The sequence below is a fragment of the Gopherus flavomarginatus genome, chromosome 6 (assembly GCF_025201925.1).
Source record: "Gopherus flavomarginatus isolate rGopFla2 chromosome 6, rGopFla2.mat.asm, whole genome shotgun sequence".
In the NCBI taxonomy this organism is placed as follows: Eukaryota; Metazoa; Chordata; order Testudines; family Testudinidae; genus Gopherus; species Gopherus flavomarginatus.
In genome coordinates, this window is record NC_066622.1 from 131466980 (window position 1) to 131484751 (window position 17772).

Sequence of the window (17772 nt, forward strand, 5' to 3'; positions counted from 1 at the left end):
GGAAGTCTCGCGATTGTTGGTGCCCGCGGCTCCTGGCTCCGTGCGTCGCGGGGAGGAGGAGGAAGCGGCCCAGGCCTGACGGGACCGAGCGCGGCGCGGACCCCCCGCCCTTCCCGCCGCCAAGGTGAGAGGAAGCGGCTATTAACCCTTCCCGCGCAGCCGGGAGGAGGCCGCGCCCGGACCCGGCACCGCCCCGCCTCCCACCGGAGGCTGCTCCGAGGCTCCCCGGCCCTGCCCGATCCCTTCTCCTCCGGTTTCAGCCCCCGCCTGGCAGGCTGCGTCGTGGGACCCCTCCCCTCCCGGCCCGGGATTCCTCTGGCCGAGGCCCACCACATCCTCCTCCCTCAGCCCCGCCTCACTCACCTCCACAGGCCCCGGCCGCCCCCACGGGCCTTAGACCCACCCCGCCTGCTCTGCCCACCTCCAGAGGCCCTAGCCCCTCCCCTTCCCCGTCTGCTCCATTCACCTTCCATAGGCAGGTTTCGGAGTAGCAGCCCTGTTAGCCTGTATCTGCAGAAGGAGCAGGAGTCCTTGTGGCACCTTGGAGACTAACAAATGTATTTGAACGGAAGCTTTTGTGGGCTACAGCCCACTTCACCCGGTGCATAGAGTGGAACATATAGTAAGAAATATATAGACATACAGCGAGCATGAAAAGGTGGAAGTAGCCATACCAACTGTAAGAGGCTAATTAAGAGGCTGTCTGGTCACTCAGTAACAGACTTAAAGGTGGCAGTTTTGCAGCAGAAAAGCTTCAGAAACAGACTCCAACAAGAAACTGCTGAGCTTGAATTAATATACAAACTAGATACCTTTAACTTGGGTTTGAATAGAGACTGGGAGTGGCTGGGTTATTGCACACATTGAATCTATTTCCTCATGTTAAGTATCTTCATACCTTGTCAGCTGTATAAAATGGGCCATCTTGATTATCACTACAAAAGGTTTTTTTTTCTGCTGCTGATAATACCTTATCTTAATTAAAAGCAGCAAAGAATCCTGTGGCACCTTATAGACTAACAGACGTTTTGGAGCATGAGCATCTGAGGAAGTGGGTATTCACCCACGAAAGCTCATGCTCCAAAACGTCTGTTAGTCTGTAAGGTGCCACAGGATTCTTTGCTGCTTTTACAGATCCAGACTAACACGGCTACCCCTCTGATGCTTATCTTAATTAATTAGCCTCTTACAGTTGGTATGGCTACTTCCATCTTTTCATGTTCTCTGTATGTATATATTTCTTACTATATGTTCCATTCTATACATCCGATGAAGTGAGCTGTAGCCCACGAAAGCTTATGCTTAAATAAATTCCTTAGTCTGTAAGGTGCTACAAGTACTCCTGTTCTTCTTCCATAGATTCTAAGCCAACCATCTTGTGCCCCACCAGCCCTCCCTCCCCTATCTTTCTCCCCTTTCTTCAGCGTCTAGCGTTGACGTTTCCCCCTCCACCCCCCTTCCACTGCCTGTGCTCAGAGTTCCCATTTACCTCTTCTTCCCTCAGCTCCTAGCCCCAATCCCTGGGTTGGGAAGGAGGTGCATGCTACAAACTATCATGCAGGAATATTACTTGTGAAAGTAGAGGAAGGCACATTCCATTAAAATTGCACTGATCTGAATTTATGAATTAGTATGTCAGCTTTCCATTTTCTTCGTATTCTGTCACCTGTCAGTTCAAGCACACAACAAATAGACTGTCCCTGGCCCAAAGAGTCTTCACCAATCCATCTGTGACAAAAGGCTAGTTTTGTCTCCATCATGTGATGCTCTATGCAGAAGACATTAGAAGGAAAGGCTGAAATTACATTAACTTTAAAAGAAGTGTGTGTTTTTTTAATATAAAGTGGCTTAAAACAAGATGATAGAACATTGACGTGGATTTCATTGACTCATGTAAGAGTTGTGTATACACATCTAAAGAGACTGACTGACAGAATGTGAAGATGATGCTGTTTATAAGTGGAAGGGCAAAATTATAATGCCTGGGACCTATTCTATTTTGAAGATATGAATCATTATGTGCTATATGTTAAAGATAGTGTTACTCATTTGTATAGTGTCCACTATTGTATACACACAACTTGTAAATTACTTATTTCAAGGATTTTGTTGTTGGTTTTCCTCAGAATTCGTATGACATTGGGTGAGTGGTTATCCACTGAAATAGCGTAATACTAAAAATTAGAGTGTTAGGTGTCCATCTATGATAGCTGTAACATCTTTTTAACCAGTTACAAGTTCTATTTTATTTTCACTACAAAAGAGTTTATCAAAGCAGTTTTGCTCCTTTCTGTTCTAAGGTTTACTTCTTTTTACAGATGTCAGAAGATCTTGCAAAACAGCTAGCTAGCTATAAAGCTCAGCTCCAGCAAGTTGAGGCTGCTCTTTCTGGGAATGGAGAAAATGAAGACTTACTAAAATTAAAAAAAGACTTACAGGTGAGGATTGAGGGAATTAGAAACTGAAATCTTTCTGTCATAAGTAATGTCAGCAAAAATGCCATCACTTTCTCTCAAGCAGAGACATAGCTTGTTGCTGGGTATTTGCACTTCAACAAAAATAATAAATACTTGTCCGGTCTTACAAAATGTAAGTTAAAGGTTTGTTGTTTTAAGATCTCAGATTGCGTGAAGGGACAGTGTTATAGCTGGCAGTCCCAACATTTGGCCTGTCTTTTTAAGATTATTAATAGTCATGTTGTTTTATGTGCTTTTAAAAAAAAAGTCACTGCTATTTGATTTGTTTTAAAAAAAAATGTTAGTACCTCACCATAAAGAAGAAAAAAGCGTTCTTATTTGAGATGTGCAAGGCATTGGCTGAAACACTTAAATAATAATGCCTCCCTTTAAAAAAGAGAAGGTGAAAAAAAATTCATGTCTTAGCTTAAGTTGATAGTGACCACACTGTTGCATTGCACATGCAGGCTGAAAGAAGAACAAAATTTGCGGAAAGAACCCTTTTAGCTTCCAAAGGATTGGAGAGAGAACTATGAAAAAATATGCAAATAGTGTTTTTTTTACTGTACACATTTTTGTACCTTTTATAAACTTTGTGCAAAGCCCACCTTTCCCAATCTTCATCAGTGGCCTTTTTGCGGTGTTAGAATAATACACCAGTAAATTGTAGGCATCAAATTTTATCACCTTGTAATTGAATCTAATCTCCACTCAAGTCTGCATTTTTTAAATAAAGCCATTTAAACTATGTAGCTATTTCCATTTGTCACAGCATTTGGACTATCCTGAGCACTGAATCTCTCCACATACATTTGTGTTGAATAAATCAAATCAGCATCAAATTAGTCATTATGCACACTTTCAATCACATCTGTAAAGCAAATATCAGAGGGATAGCCGTGTTAGTCTGTGTCCACAAAAACAACGAGGAGTCCGGTGGCACCTTAAAGACTAACAGATTTATTTGGACATAAGTTTTCATGGGTAAAAAACCCACTTTTTCAGATCCTTATGTCCAAATAAATCTGTTAGTCTTTAAGGTACCACCAGACTCCTCATTGTTTTCACATCTAGAAGGATAGCTGAAATATCTTTACAGCTAAGTCTGAAATCCTGGCACACCTTAGCCTCCCGCTGACTTTTTAATAGAAGTTCTGGGTATGTAAGGAATGCCAGATTTGTTATGAAATGTCAAATGTGCCACCATCTGGAATATGTTTAGACTTAAGCTCAAAGTTATTTTTTGTTGATAGATAAAAGCTACTTAAAGTCTTCATTAGACCCATTTTGGGCAATGGTATGAACACCTTCAACTTGATTACAAAGGCCTTTTTTATCACTTCAGGCAACAAAATTGGCACATAAATATGCCTGTATTTAACGTTTTCTTAAACGTTAGTATATGGGTGCAAAATACTACTTTGTTATTGCTAGAGAGAGAAAGCACTATAGCAGCAAAGTTATTATTCACAAAACTTAAGTAGATAAAACTACCCACTGCAGCATTCAGTAGCTGCTGCTGCTTGAAAAAATGGTAACAATAAAAATACAACTCAAAAACAAGCTAAATCAATGTCTCCTATCAATAAGCTTTAGATTTCCTTTTAAATGTAAAGGTCTTGAGTCCACAGGAAATTTTGTAGTATAATGAGAATGTACTATATTCCACATTCTTAAAAGCATGTGTATATTTTTAAAATCCAGAGCAAAACTCATATTTCTAATACCAATATCAGGTCTGCTTTGATGTGTGGAAATCATTGATGTGAACAGACAACTTGGAAAACATTTTTAAATAAAAGCTCTGCACAGAATAGGGAGGATGTTTGAATTCCCATCTCCAAAAGGTTTGCTACCCGTACATTCCATCTTAAAAATGGAAAATAAATCTAACTTCATATTTTTTAGTGTCTCAATTAAATTATTGTTTCCTGTTTATTCTAAAGATTATCAGTTATGTATCTGAAACAATCCTTTATCTCAGTATTGCATCTGTCATTACCATACACAGCATGCTCAGGTTTGACCAAGATATATTCATGTAAATAATGGGCTCCCCGTCTTTTACTTTACTGAGGGACTTCTAGCAAGGTACCTATGTAACCAAGGATCAAATCTAACTTGCATGAACTAGAGTGGCTTGCAACCAGCCTCCTCTTTGATATGATGTTACAAGCTGTGGAAACAATGCACTCCAAAATACAGAGCTCCATCTTGACTTGTGGGAAAGGCCACTCTCCTAAGGATGGATCTTTGCATGCTGGGACTTGTAGTCTCCACAGGTTGCATCACCATGTAACAGGAAAGTGGCAGCAAGTCACATTGTACAGCTTATTTGGCTGCATGTGGCTACCCTAATTAGAAGTTTTGCTATAGTAGGCAGTAACAGCACATTCTAACTCTTCCCCACAAATCTTGCTTTAAAAATGAGCCATTCAGCCTTTCTATAGTGTTATTTTACTGTAATTCATGAGCTAGTCTATCTAGAGTCCAGAGACCCCGTCCCCATAAATGCGGTCTGACATCTGAATACATGACAGTTGCAGCTTCTCTTCCTGCTTTGGTAGTGGGTACCACATTATTTTCTGCTTAAATAAACTTCTTGTTTTCAACTTCCTTCAATGCCTGTTCTTAGTTTCAGTTGGTGCCCTCATGTTTTTTCAACTTGCTACTTTCTTTAAGAATTTTATGGGATAGAATTCTTTTTTCCTCCCATACCCTTATTTCTACAAATCTAGTTTCTCTAGCCCAAGGGTAGGCAACCTATGGCACGGGTGCCGAAGGCGGCACACGAGCTGATTTTCAGTGGCACTCACGCTGCCCGGGTCCTGGCCACTGGTCTGGTGGGCTCCGCATTTTAATTTAATTTTAAATGAAGCTTCTTAAACATTTTTAAAACCTTATTTACTTTACATACAATAATAGTTTAGTTATATATTATAGACTTATAAAAAGAGACCTTCTAAAAATGTTAAAATGTATTACTGTCACGCAAAACCTTAAATTAGAGTGAATAAATGAAGACTCGGCACACCACTTCCGAAAGGTTGCCGACCCCTGCTCTAGCCCTTGAAACTCTGCATAAACCCTAATGGCGCTTTTCTGCACCTTCCAGTTCCTCAGCTGTTACTGTAATGTGATGCCCCCCACTGTGTGCAATACTCCGGTTGTGTTCTCACTAACACTATAGTACGCTATATGTTAGAACAACAAAACAGATGTATTGGAACTCTAACCAATTCAACACATGCTGTATATGGTTCAAGTTTCTATCCACTATCTGTGTTCAGTATTAAGATACGTAGGCAAAATAAGATTTTACCACAAGTTTGTTTATAGCCTACCCTTTACACAACTGGTAAAGTCAAGGAATTGTTGATGAGTAATCTGTGTGCATATTCACTCTAGTTCTACAATAAGCTATCTTAATAGATAAACGACTTATGAAGGAGGCAGGAGTAAGTCAACTGTCTCAAATTACAGTGGTTTCTGTATATCTGAAACGCTTACCTTCAGGTAATCAGTGCACAGCTGTAATCTATTTGACCTGCTGATACACATATCACAAGCCATGATGCTTCCTGGATTTGCAGATTACTGCTGCTACCACCCGCTCTGTGAGTGAAGGAGCAGTGTTAGAGCTCAGACCTGGGGAAGGAAAAGTAATTAATGGTATGTACTCCAAGGAGCTCCCTCAAATGAAATATTCTAAATATCAAAATCAGTGTTGGCCTATATGCAATATTCTGCAAAATAAAGATTATAGTAAAGGTTGACTGTGGCCATATCCTCTGTTCCAGTCCCTGCCACAAAATCACCAGAGGGTCTTCTAAAGCAAAAACAAACCTCCTTGTTAGGGAGGTCTGATTGGTCAGATATTGACAAAAAAAAGACAATCCAGTTGTCAGGCTCTTTGTGCCGGTGTGCGAGCTACTCAGACAAACATATAAGAAAACTAAACACTTTATGGGGTTGGTCTCTGGGAACAGAATCCTCAAACTTCTGGAGAAATGAAGAGCAGCCTCCTCTCTGCCTTGAGCTTTCCTTCTCTTTATAGGCCCTTATTGATGAGGTTTAGTGAATCAGGCTTCAGCTGTTCTCTTTCATCTCTGCTGAGCTGAGAGAGGAACCCTGCTGGGTCCTGCAGCCTTCCTGTCCCACTCTCCAGATAGTTGTTGATTCCATTTATTAAGAAAAGTGCCATGGGGGAGTCTATCAAGACTATAGAGAGTTCCTTTTGGGGCCTTTCAAATCTTCTTTAGGGTGTACCACTTACCAAAAGTACTTCTCATCTTGGATCTTGACTAAGGAACATTACATTGGAGTCAGGAACATTGAATCTTCATATTTTGTATTGTTTCATGGGCTAACGTGGAAATCCATTTTGAAAAAGTCTGTTCCTCATCACAAGTACAGTTTCTTTATTTAAATCACCCCACAGCCAGTAGTTGCAAAGAATGCTTGTGCCTGTGCTGGGCCAACATGTGCCGTTTCTGCTCTGGCAAAACTGTTTAAAATTGCTTCCAAATCATCCTGCTGCTGGCCTTGCCTCTGGGCAGTATTATTTGTGGGAGCAGCAGCATAGACATAATGTGTTGTGGGGCGAATCTGTGGAGAGGACAGAGTTATTTGGAGGTAGTGCAAGGGGGAACGCAGGATGTCTTCAATCTCTTTAATTGAAATATTTGCCCTTAATTTTGTGACTTGCATCAGATAAAAATATTGGGATATTGTAAGGCCTAACACCATTTCTTGTTTATAAATTGTGGCGTTGCCTTTCCTCGTGTAGGAAAGTGCTTGTGTTTTGCTTTTATCTGGTAGTTGTTGAACTACGTATTTTTTCAGTAGCCGTGATCAAGAGTCTTCACGGTGGCAAATAAGAGTATAGCACTGATTCAGTTGGCATTTGCTACATTGCAATAAAAGGAGTAGACACTGAATATCTTTCTCATTAAGGTGAAAAATAGGCATTCAAATTCTTACCCTCTAAATCATCTAAGTATTTTCTTCCCCTGGTTTATGAAGTTTATAGAAAACCTAGAAATTTGCCTACCTACTTTGGCTCCTGAGTCGTCAAAGATGGTGGCTACCTAATTGGGGAAGTTAGTTTGTTTTAAAATAGGTAACACTGAGACTGAACTAAACACTTACCCATAGAAGTGGTCCCTCTAGGTCCAATCACAGTGGCAGGGCAGGGGGTGGAAACTTGCATTGCTGTGTACTGTGCTGTATCTGCTCTGTGAATATGTAAGACTTCAATCTGTAGTGTCTAAAGGCACTAAAAGTCAATTTAATAGAAAAAATATATATTTTCCTCTGCCATTTTTCTTGTTCAAGTCATTCTGTCAGGTTAACGAGGAGGTTCTGCCCCCACACTTTGAGGCCCTGATTCAGGAAAGCACTTAAGTACATAATTAAGTCCATCTTTATTCAGGAAGGCAATTAAACATGTTCCTAAATGCCTTCCTGAAATGGGATACTTTCCTAAACTGTGATCTTAAAAAGGAGACACTCCTCTGTCCATAATATCTCTGTGAATACTTCAGCTCAGCCAATCCCCACTTTTTCAAAGGAACTGAATAAATGGCACCTCTCATTCAGAGGTGCTTATCATTAGTACGCTTATTTTATATGCAAGTATTCTAAAACCAAGCAATGTGTAATTTCTGGGCTAACCATTTTTAAAATAATGAAAAATAAACTGCAGTTGAGGCGGAAAAGCAAAACATTCACAATTATCTATCTTAAAGTTTATTTGAATCAGTTTAGCCCGTGCCTTCCCTGTGAGCAGTGAATGTAACACTGGCTGCTCACTCCTCATTGCTGCAGTGTGCTCTTCAGTCAAAAACTGAGGATCATGTGCAGCACACATGTGCAAAGAGAGTCACATCAAGGATTGTTTCCACATGAATAGCTGGCTATGTCTCTGAGCCTATGCAAAAGCAGTTCAGCTAGAAATAATTGCTGAAAAAAGGAAACATTGGGGCATTTTGAAAGTTGACCAAGGGTGGAGAGGTGGCCTCATTTCAATATAGCATACAGTCATACATTGCTTTCTTCTACATATGTGATGTCTAAGGCTAATACACTGTAATTAGTGGTAAATAGTCCGCAGTCTGCTTTACATCAGATATATGTTTAATACAATCATTACTAGAAAAAGATCTGTCAACTTGGGGAAAAAATAAAGCACAGTAATGGTATTTGAAAGTGTATTTTTTGCCTCTTCCTTTTCCAGGAAGTTATAGAATTAACCAAAGATCTCCTTTCAACACAACCTTCGGAAGCCCTTGCAAGTTCTGATAGTTCTGCTTCTGCCCTACCCAGTCACTCCTGGAAGGTTGGGGATAAATGTATGGCAATATGGAGTGAAGATGGACAGTAAGTGTAGAAAACAAACTTCTCTAACAGTTACATGAAATAATACAGTACAATGGTAAGAGATTTTCATTCAGCTTGAACTGCCCCATTTGAGTAATTCTAAAAAAGAATAGCTAAGAGAAATTACGTAACCATTGTATTTCCTTTTAGTGAAGTTCAATATTATAGACAAAGTGAATTTGATATTCGGTGATTCTGAAAACACCTTTTCTTGTCACCACCCTTAAAAGAAATATAGCATATACAACTTTAAAAAAACCCTACACTTCCATAAACTAATTATAATCATTTAGTGTCGTGCCTGTACCAGTGTATGTAATTGCCATTCTGTTTATATATTTTTACATTTACTCACTGTCATGAAAAATGATTGAGAGATTTAAGTCTGTGCATTTAACTTGGAACACCATCATTTGACTGTAGTTCTATTGCGATTGCAATATTGCTGTGTCTTTAGGGGCTTGATACTTGGCTGTACCATGCTCTGGAGATGCTGTACCAAAATAGTTGGTTTTGGCTCCCTTGGCTAATGTTATTGAGAGTTTCTGAGGTTGCTTCAATTTAGTCTGATCTTGTAGTCTTTGAAATACAAAGACATATATTTTCAAAATGATAGTTTATCCTTTATTTTGTAACATAGAAGCATTTCTGAATTTTTTCTAATCAAACTGTTCAGATTGAGTAAACATCCCATTTCCTTCTCTTAGAAAAGAGTTAAATCTTTGTACAATGGAGCTGCTAATGTAATGAAAACCAAATACAGGCATTGATGCAGAATTATTGATACTTTCATGTAGAAAACAAACTGTTCAAAAATAAAAACACTTCTGTTGCTAGGCATTGGTGGCTGAAATATTTTCTCACCTAAGATCATAAATGTTACATTTTTTAAATTCTTGGGTCACTACTGCGTCCCAAGGTCTGGCCTAAACCAGTGATCAGAATGAAAAGTTTGTTGGATCTGAAAGCATTTGTATTGGTCCACTTAGATGTTTCTAGTTCTATCAGGTCAAGTGGTATTGGACCTTACTCACTTTGATTAGTATCTTGTTTCTTTCCACTAAAGCTGCAACATGATTTAAGCAGCCAGCGTCTCAAGAAGTGCTCGCTAGAGATTAATGCTTCCTACCACACAAAAGATGGGGCTCCCCTCAGTTTTCATACAGTGTAAAGCATTAGTTTTTAACTCAATTCAAGTGTCTCTCAAGATGGTGGCTATATCAAAACAAAGTAGGCAGGTGTTAATTGGAATTCTATCTGTAAGTAGTCTCTAGTCTCTGTAGCAGAGCTGGGCGGGAGATTGAGACTTCAAATTTTTTCCTTGTCCCAAATTGAAACAAAAAGTCAGTCTCAAAACCTTTGTAAACAGATGATCCGAAAAGAATTAATATGGCATTTAAAAAAGTTTTTAGTATAAATTAACTAGAGGTTCAAAATAAAAAGTTGTTTTGAACTAGAAAATGACAAAACAGGACGATTAAACGATTTGGAAACTTTTTCTTTTTTAAAATTTGAATCAGAAGATTTGTGAAACTCAAAACCCGTCCTTCCTGTGAACAGTTTTAGTTTCAACAAATCAGCATTTTCTGATGGAAAAAGCATTCAGTCAGAAAATTCCTGATTAGCTGTAATCTGTGTTATCCAGAATACCATAGTTTTACAATCTGATATTACATGACCTATCAACTAGGGAAAAAAAAGCAAGATTCTTAACTTTGTAGTTGCACAAGTCATTTGTTTCTAGCCTGAATAGCTGTTAGGCCTTAAAATTGTCACTGGTTTCTAGATCAGCTAGTGAGGTTAAGCTCTTGTGCAGGACTGATGTACTTAGGTCCTTAAAGAACATTAACTTCTCAGCTTAATTTGTATTTTGTCCCAAAAAATGAAGCAGATTGGTAGTAAGTACTTAACTTAATGTTAGTAGCTGAATAACAGTGTAGGTGTTGTAGGGCTGAGTATTAAACCATTACTCACATGCTTACAGCCATGATATCTTTACAGGTGTTACGAAGCTGAGATTGAAGAGATAGATGAGGAGAATGGTACTGCTGCAATCACATTTGCTGGATATGGCAATGCTGAAGTCACGCCTCTGCTCAACCTCAAACCTGTGGAAGAGGGAAGAAAGGCAAAAGAGGACAGTGGCAACAAACCCATGTCCAAGTAAGTGACTTATATAACCTTAGATGTGTACTTTAACAAAGAACTTAGGCCAACCAAGCATGTTACGTTTGTGTGGTGGATGGATGGATGGAATTTGCTTAAGGAAACATACTCTGGTAAAAGAACCTGTTAGCATCTCACTATTAGACCAATTCTGCTGTCATATTTATCAAGGATATTAATGTAAGAGACAAAAGTAGACTTACTTCATTGCCAGCAAAGAGGCCAGTTCTAAACAATGTAGGTTCCAAATCATGATTAGGTAAAGAGGAATGCAATATGGAGATGATGCTTACAATTTGTGTTTCAGGAGAAAATAGAGACTTGTGTGTGTGGTGAAATAGTGAGTATATATTATGAATTACTGATTAAAGAAGTGGTAGATGCCTGTAATCTAGCAGAAGCTTTTCATAGCTCCTGCTTGAAATTGTAAGTGTTGCATAGACAAGTTTTCATTTGGAGGAATGAAAAAATAGCTTCAACAAGTGAAGCTTCTTTGATTCTTTGTGGGATTACCCAGAGTTGTGAAGCACCTCATTACTCACTGCCCTTAGCATGAGGAAGCCTGGTCTGTGCCTGCCATAGGTCAGATCCCTGACTTCACTGTTCATGGGCAGCACAAACACTACCCTCTTAGCCTCGGCAGGTCCCGCTCTCTTGCTTCAGGTTAGTGCTAGGCATATTCCTGCCCCCGAGCATCTCCCTGGAGTGTCCTTTCCCTGTTCTAGTGGATGCTGACAGTATTCACAGATTTGCTACTGCCAAAGAAGCAGCACACCTCAATTTACTACACCTCAGGTTATTCTGTTTAACACACAGCACTTACTTGTTTTGATTATAAATATATGTAACGGTTTATTTAACAAAGTAGCAAGTAAAGTATTGGAAACAAATGGTTACATGTACCATACAAGCATTCTAGAACCTAGGCTTAACTAGATACTTTCCTGTCTTATAGATCAGTGCTCACCCAAAGTCCTTCCAGCACTTTACAGCAGGCTTGGCTCTGGCCCTTTGTTCATAAGCGGCTAACTTGCTTTCTCAGTGAAGGATCCAGGCTGTACCTCTGCACCCCCAGAATACCCCAGGAATCCATTGTCTTTACTCATAAACAGGATTCACACCTGCTGTTTATTCCTTCCTGTAAATTTCCTCTCTCCAAGATTTTGCAGGCTCTTGATAAACTTGGCTCAATGTTGAAACAGACATCCATTGTGAGACATGTCTTATACTCATATGGCCAGACAGAGAGGTCTGTTACCTCCTGCTTGAAAGGAACCTGTCCAGGGCACGGTCACCTTCTGATTACCTGCTTTAAGAACATAATTCTCAGCACAGACACACAACACTTCAAATATTATATATACACATGTTTCACAGTGTTTATGATGGCCAGTGGGCTACTGGCTCTTGGTAGAGACTTTGCATGCCACCTTATAGTGAATTATTGTGCATGTATCTGACCCAGGAGATCCCTGTAAAACTCTAGGCACTCTCTGTGCCCTCTGCCAGCTAGCACCAAGAGGTTCCTGATTCACAGCTTCCTGATAAGAAACCAAAATGTAGAGGGGTTACATCTTGGGAACCAGTCTATTTGGAGACCCAAGTACTGGAGCAGCTCTTGCGTCCTTCCTCCAGCCTACGGTAGGTTGTAGGAGAAACTCCTAGGATGTACTGACTCTCCATTACCGAACTGGGGACACTAATATGATCCTTGAGGGCGGGAGTGGCGGGTGTGTGTGCGTTTAATCCCTACCCTTTTGGAAGAAGCCTGGCATGTGGTTCCTGTCCCATACAGATCCCCTGTGAGCCACATTAGTATGAAGGACTTGTGCCTCTGTCCTAGCTCCCCAGCACTCATGTCCCTTCCCTTGGTTCCTGGCATTATGGCTTTGTTAGAGCCACATTGCCCGCCTCTCCTCAGTCTACTGTTCTTGCAACACCTCTTCCATGCCAAAAGGGGTTCCACAGCATTAAAGAGAGCTGCTGCAGAAAAGGCAATACAAATTTGGGTTTTATCAAGTTATTTGCAGATTCCCCTTTCCCTGTGCCTAATCCCCACCACAGTTGCTGATTTTTACCTGATCAGTGCAGGAGTACTGGATCAAGGGCATTCTTCTCAGGGAGATCACCATGGTGAGATTTGGCCCATGTTGGAAAAGAGCCATGTACATTCAGAAATGTTATTTGATTATATTTGAAAGGGCCGTTTGAGAATTTGTGAAACTGAGAATTTGTCATCTGTGCCAGCTCTGAGGATTGCTCTATCTGAAATGACCTGCTTGGGGCATTTTTATTGCTCCTGATTCTATATGATAAATATTACAGGAGTGTAATGCTGTAATGATACTCTCAATTGATAGACTGCCTTGCAGAAGAAATGACTTAATGTTCTTTCTAGAATCAGAGAATGAGTCTGTTCTGTACAGGCAGCAGATGAAACTAGGCTTAAGATGATCCTATCACACCATGGTACCCATGTGTTCCACATAACTTACTTCACAGCTTTGCTCTTGCATCTGTGGAGTACAGCTTGTTTGGGGAGGTTTATCGGTATTCTTCATAAGCTTACATAGTCCTGACTTGGTTGGGTAGTCGCTCGTTTGAGAGTCCTGTTTTATACATCTAATGGCTTACAATAGTTACATTTAGTTTCTTACTTGGTACTTAGTGTGCCTCAGAGCGCTTTATGAAGAGGAAGTGGAGGCACAAACATAATCATGGGCTACCCTTCCTTCCTACAGAAAAGAGATGATTGCGCAGCAACGAGAATATAAAAAGAAGAAAGCTTTGAAAAAAGCCCAGAGAATCAAAGAACTTGAACAGGAGCGAGAGGACCAGAAAGTCAAGTGGCAACAGTTCAACAACAGAGCCTATTCTAAAAACAAAAAAGGCCAGGTTTGTATATGCTACCAGTGTGTGAACAGTTAGCAGAGGAATAGTCCAACCTACTAGTTACAGGAAAAATACCATGCCCAGACCATGCTTTGGGGGCAAATGGCTCAGCTTCACGGTCTGAGGCAGCCCAGCTGCAAAACAGAGTAAGTGTAAATAGGTAGCTTGATGCTGTAGATAGGCTGAGTAATCATGCCTAAATATGAAAAGTAAGTCTTAGGCCTTTGCTTGTGTAGGTTGGGAAACTTGGTCACTTTTATGCAAGAATTGGGGTTGCAAACTTTTAGTTAATTTATACTAACAACAATTTAAAAGGCATTTGGAGGTGCAGCCAAACTGCTCCACGTCATGCCATATACGGGGGAAACTGTTGTGAGACCTTGATGCTGGCAAGTGTGTGATTGGCTCTCTTATACACCCAGTATACATAGCTTTTCGTGGCTGTTATAACTGTGCAGAAGATAAGGAAAAGCCTAGAACAAATACCAGTGATAGGTGGTAGCACTATTCCTCAAATCGTGCGTAGTTTGGTTTTCGCTAATATACATTCATGCCACTGTTCAGAGAGCTCACTACCATTGACAAAGCTAATAGTAATGGTAGCCATTGTATAGAAATACAGTGATACACATTCTGTCAAAGTTATTCAGGGAAAAGAATTCTTGCCACAACCTAGATCTGTAAGAAGACCTATGCCTGGGTGTGTGCTGGGATTTATTTATATGTGAGGTACGCATGTCTGTAACTTTAGGAATTTGAAGTTGTTGCTAGTCATTATTATGAAAAAACAAGAAATGTAAAACAATACAATACAAGCCCATAATAAATCCTCCTGATTTGCCTTGGTTTAGCATGGTGAGGTGTTTTCCCTATTGAAAACAAATTTGCACTTGCCCAGGCTGGAGCATTGGGTCCACTGTTGGTGGTAGCATAGACTGTGAGGATTGGGGTCCACTGGAGTGGAGAGCCTGAAAGTCTGGTGTGTGGCCAACTTGGAAGCCATTTCACATGTTTTGTAGAGTAGCCATATTTCAGAGGAGGTGGTGGGGAGGCTGAAGTGTTGCTGTATTGCTGCCCACTCTGGTTTCCTTCCACTCACCCAGGGGCAGTGTGGAACTGCTGGCGGAGTGCTAAAACGTCAGTCCTTTTGAGCACTTAGCACAAAACAGTCTTATGATAAGTAATGTGGCCTTTATTCCTGAACTTTGGCTATAAGTGCTCACAGAGAGGCATGATTAGAACATGGGACTGGGTGCCAGGAATTTCATTTCTAACGTTGCCTCTGTCAGTGACCCCGGTGCCCTTGGGTAAGTACATTATTGTGTCAGTTTGCCATCTGTAACAGGGGTAGGCAACCTGTGGCATGTGTGCCGAAGGCGGCATGCGAGCTGATTTTCAGTGGCACTCACACTGCCCGTGTCCTGGCCACTGGTACGGGGCGCTCTGCATTTTAATTTAATTTTAAATGAAGCTTCTTAAACCTTTTAAAAACCTTGTTTACTTTCCATACCACAATAGTTTAGTTATATATTATAGACTTGTAGAAGGAGACCTTCTAAAAACATTAATGTGTATTATTGACATTCAAAACCTTAAATCAGAGTGAATAAATGAAGACTCGGCACACCAGTTCTGAAAGATTGCTGACCCCGATCTATAAAACAGAGTGTTGAGGATTGTTTGTAGGATTAGAGACCTGACTAATCAATGCTCATTTATTCACAGTTAGCAAACTGTATTGAACTGACTAATCAGGAATGGTGTTTGTGTTTCCTTCTCAGGTAAAGAGGAGTATTTTTGCTTCCCCTGAGAGCGTGACTGGCAAAGTCGGGGTTGGAACATGTGGAATTGCAGATAAACCCATGACACAATATCAAGATACCTCTAAATATAATGTCAGGCATTTGATGCCTCAGTAAGAGGGGGGAAAGGCTAAACTTCATCTCTGCAGGGCTTTACACTTATCTTTTTATCATTATATTTTTCTAAAAGTAAATTATTTGTTGGCATGTAGTGAATAGTTCATTTTGTCACCATCACTTGGCTTCAGCTGATGTGAGCCTTAAAGAAATCTACAGCTATTCAGTTGATTCCCTTCATCATTACTAAACTTTTTATATAGTCATCTTATAGCAAAATTCTGCAGCCAGATGTTTTTGTGAGCTGTTTGCAGTTACGCTGAAATGCTGGTCTCCAGAATCTTCCATTCATACTTTTAGCCAGGGGTAAGGTCAGAAAAATGACTGTGTAAAAATGGCACCTTTAAAAGCTTCTCATTCCCTCTGTATTCACAGTTCTATCTTCTTGCTTTAGTGACAAACTACACTAGCACTACAGAGCCAGTACAGCTCTGGGAAAGTTAGCTGGATTCCATCCTAGCTTGTATATAAAATGGAATTGTTAATAAGTTACTCTCTTGCAATCTCACTGAAGACAGTCAGCCTGTACAGCTGTAACTGAGGGCAGAATGTGGCCCACACAATTAGTGTGATGATTCATGTGCTAGAAACAATACAACTTCACTTTGAGATTCCAGACTGAATTTGCAGGGCTGGAAATTAGGGGGAGGAATCTCCTTACATGTATACTGAGCACATTTAAACTGGAAGTCACTGAGACACAACCAGGGAACTCGAAGATGACATTTTTAGAGTCAGATTTCAGAGTCAAACTGCACTTTTAAAGTGCAGTTTAAGTGTTGGGAAAATTTAAATAACATGATCTGAAAAGTATGTTCTCAGTGCTTCTGCACCATGCACTGCTGGGTTCTATGGGCTGGTTGTGGGACTTGACAACTGTACAGTAAATCCCCAACTTGTTGAGCAGCCTGTGTGGGGGTTTTTTTTTTCCATCCATTTAAACAGAACTGAAGCACATTAGATAAGAATGCCTGGATCCTATTTAGTTAGTTGGAAATGAGTAAAGGCTAGTCTGAAGTTTCTGCCTTGCTATAATCCTGGTGTGGCCCTAGTGTTCATTGTAATTTCAGCCCTACACTCAATGAGCCCTTTCAGTTTTATTCAAGAAACCACCTGTAAAAGTTCTTGCCTTTGTACGTGATTGCTTCCCTCTGTTACTTGTCTCCCACTTACGGTACTGGTACCACCTCTGAATCCGTAAAGTGTTTAAAAAAAAAAAAAAGTTAATGTATAGCCCTGTATACAATGTAGATATTATTTTTGTAAAATCTAGGCCTGAGTTAATGAACAGGAGTACTTTGGCTATTTCCTCCAGTAAATAATTCAAGTGTGTTTCTTGTTCATTAATCCTGACCATGTTTCCCTTGTATATTATGTTAATGTAGCTCATTTTGTAATTTGTTAATTAGATCAGGTCATGTCAGCAATTGATAATGCACTGACTGGTGGAAATGTCCATCAGTTACCTGAGTCACAACTCAAGCTAAACTCTGCAACTGATAGTGTAGAATCCATGCATAGAAAAAGATTCTTCCTATTAATGGGAGAAAGTGATTTTTATGACTACGAAGTGTGTTAATTTCAGTTTTGTATGTTTAACTTTTATTAAATAAAGTGTTAAAAGCTCTTGGGGATGTTTGGAAAAGTGAAAATGCACAATGCTTGGGCACTGTCGAAGCACCCTGTAAGGACTTCTAACAGAATGCTGTCAGATACACATAAGGAAATGAATTTGTGAAGGGGAAAACAGACACTGAAAGTGCTTCAATTTCATTACGCTCTAAGCATGTTTTGCCTAGTTTAAGATATATCCTACCTGAGGCAGGGATATAAACTTTGCTGCCTGCAGAAGGACCTTAATCTAAAATGAAGTGTAAGCTGGTGCAGGTTGGAAAGCCCTACCCCCAAATGTAAAACAGCTGTTTTAAAAAGTGGTGTGTATGTCAGAGTATCCAGTA

The 17772-nt window shown here is 40.1% G+C and overlaps 1 protein-coding gene across 3 annotated transcripts; it reads left to right on the plus strand.

Annotated features, from left to right (window-relative positions):
* The first annotated feature begins 14 nt into the window (after window positions 1-14).
* SMNDC1 (survival motor neuron domain containing 1) lies at window positions 15-17441 on the plus strand. Of its 3 annotated transcripts, none has more exons than XM_050958219.1 (6): window positions 15-124; window positions 2319-2438; window positions 8695-8837; window positions 10839-11000; window positions 13745-13898; window positions 15677-17441. In XM_050958219.1, exons 2-6 carry the CDS (start codon window positions 2319-2321, stop codon window positions 15812-15814), a joined length of 717 nt encoding a protein of 238 aa, XP_050814176.1. In that variant the 5' UTR covers window positions 15-124; the 3' UTR covers window positions 15815-17441. The 3 variants fall into 3 exon arrangements, with proteins under 3 accessions (XP_050814176.1, XP_050814178.1, XP_050814177.1); XM_050958221.1 differs by lacking the exon at window positions 15-124 and adding an exon at window positions 5973-6128 and having other exon boundaries at window positions 2347-2438; XM_050958220.1 differs by lacking the exon at window positions 15-124 and adding an exon at window positions 6050-6128 and having other exon boundaries at window positions 2350-2438.
* Window positions 17442-17772: the final 331 nt, after the last annotated feature.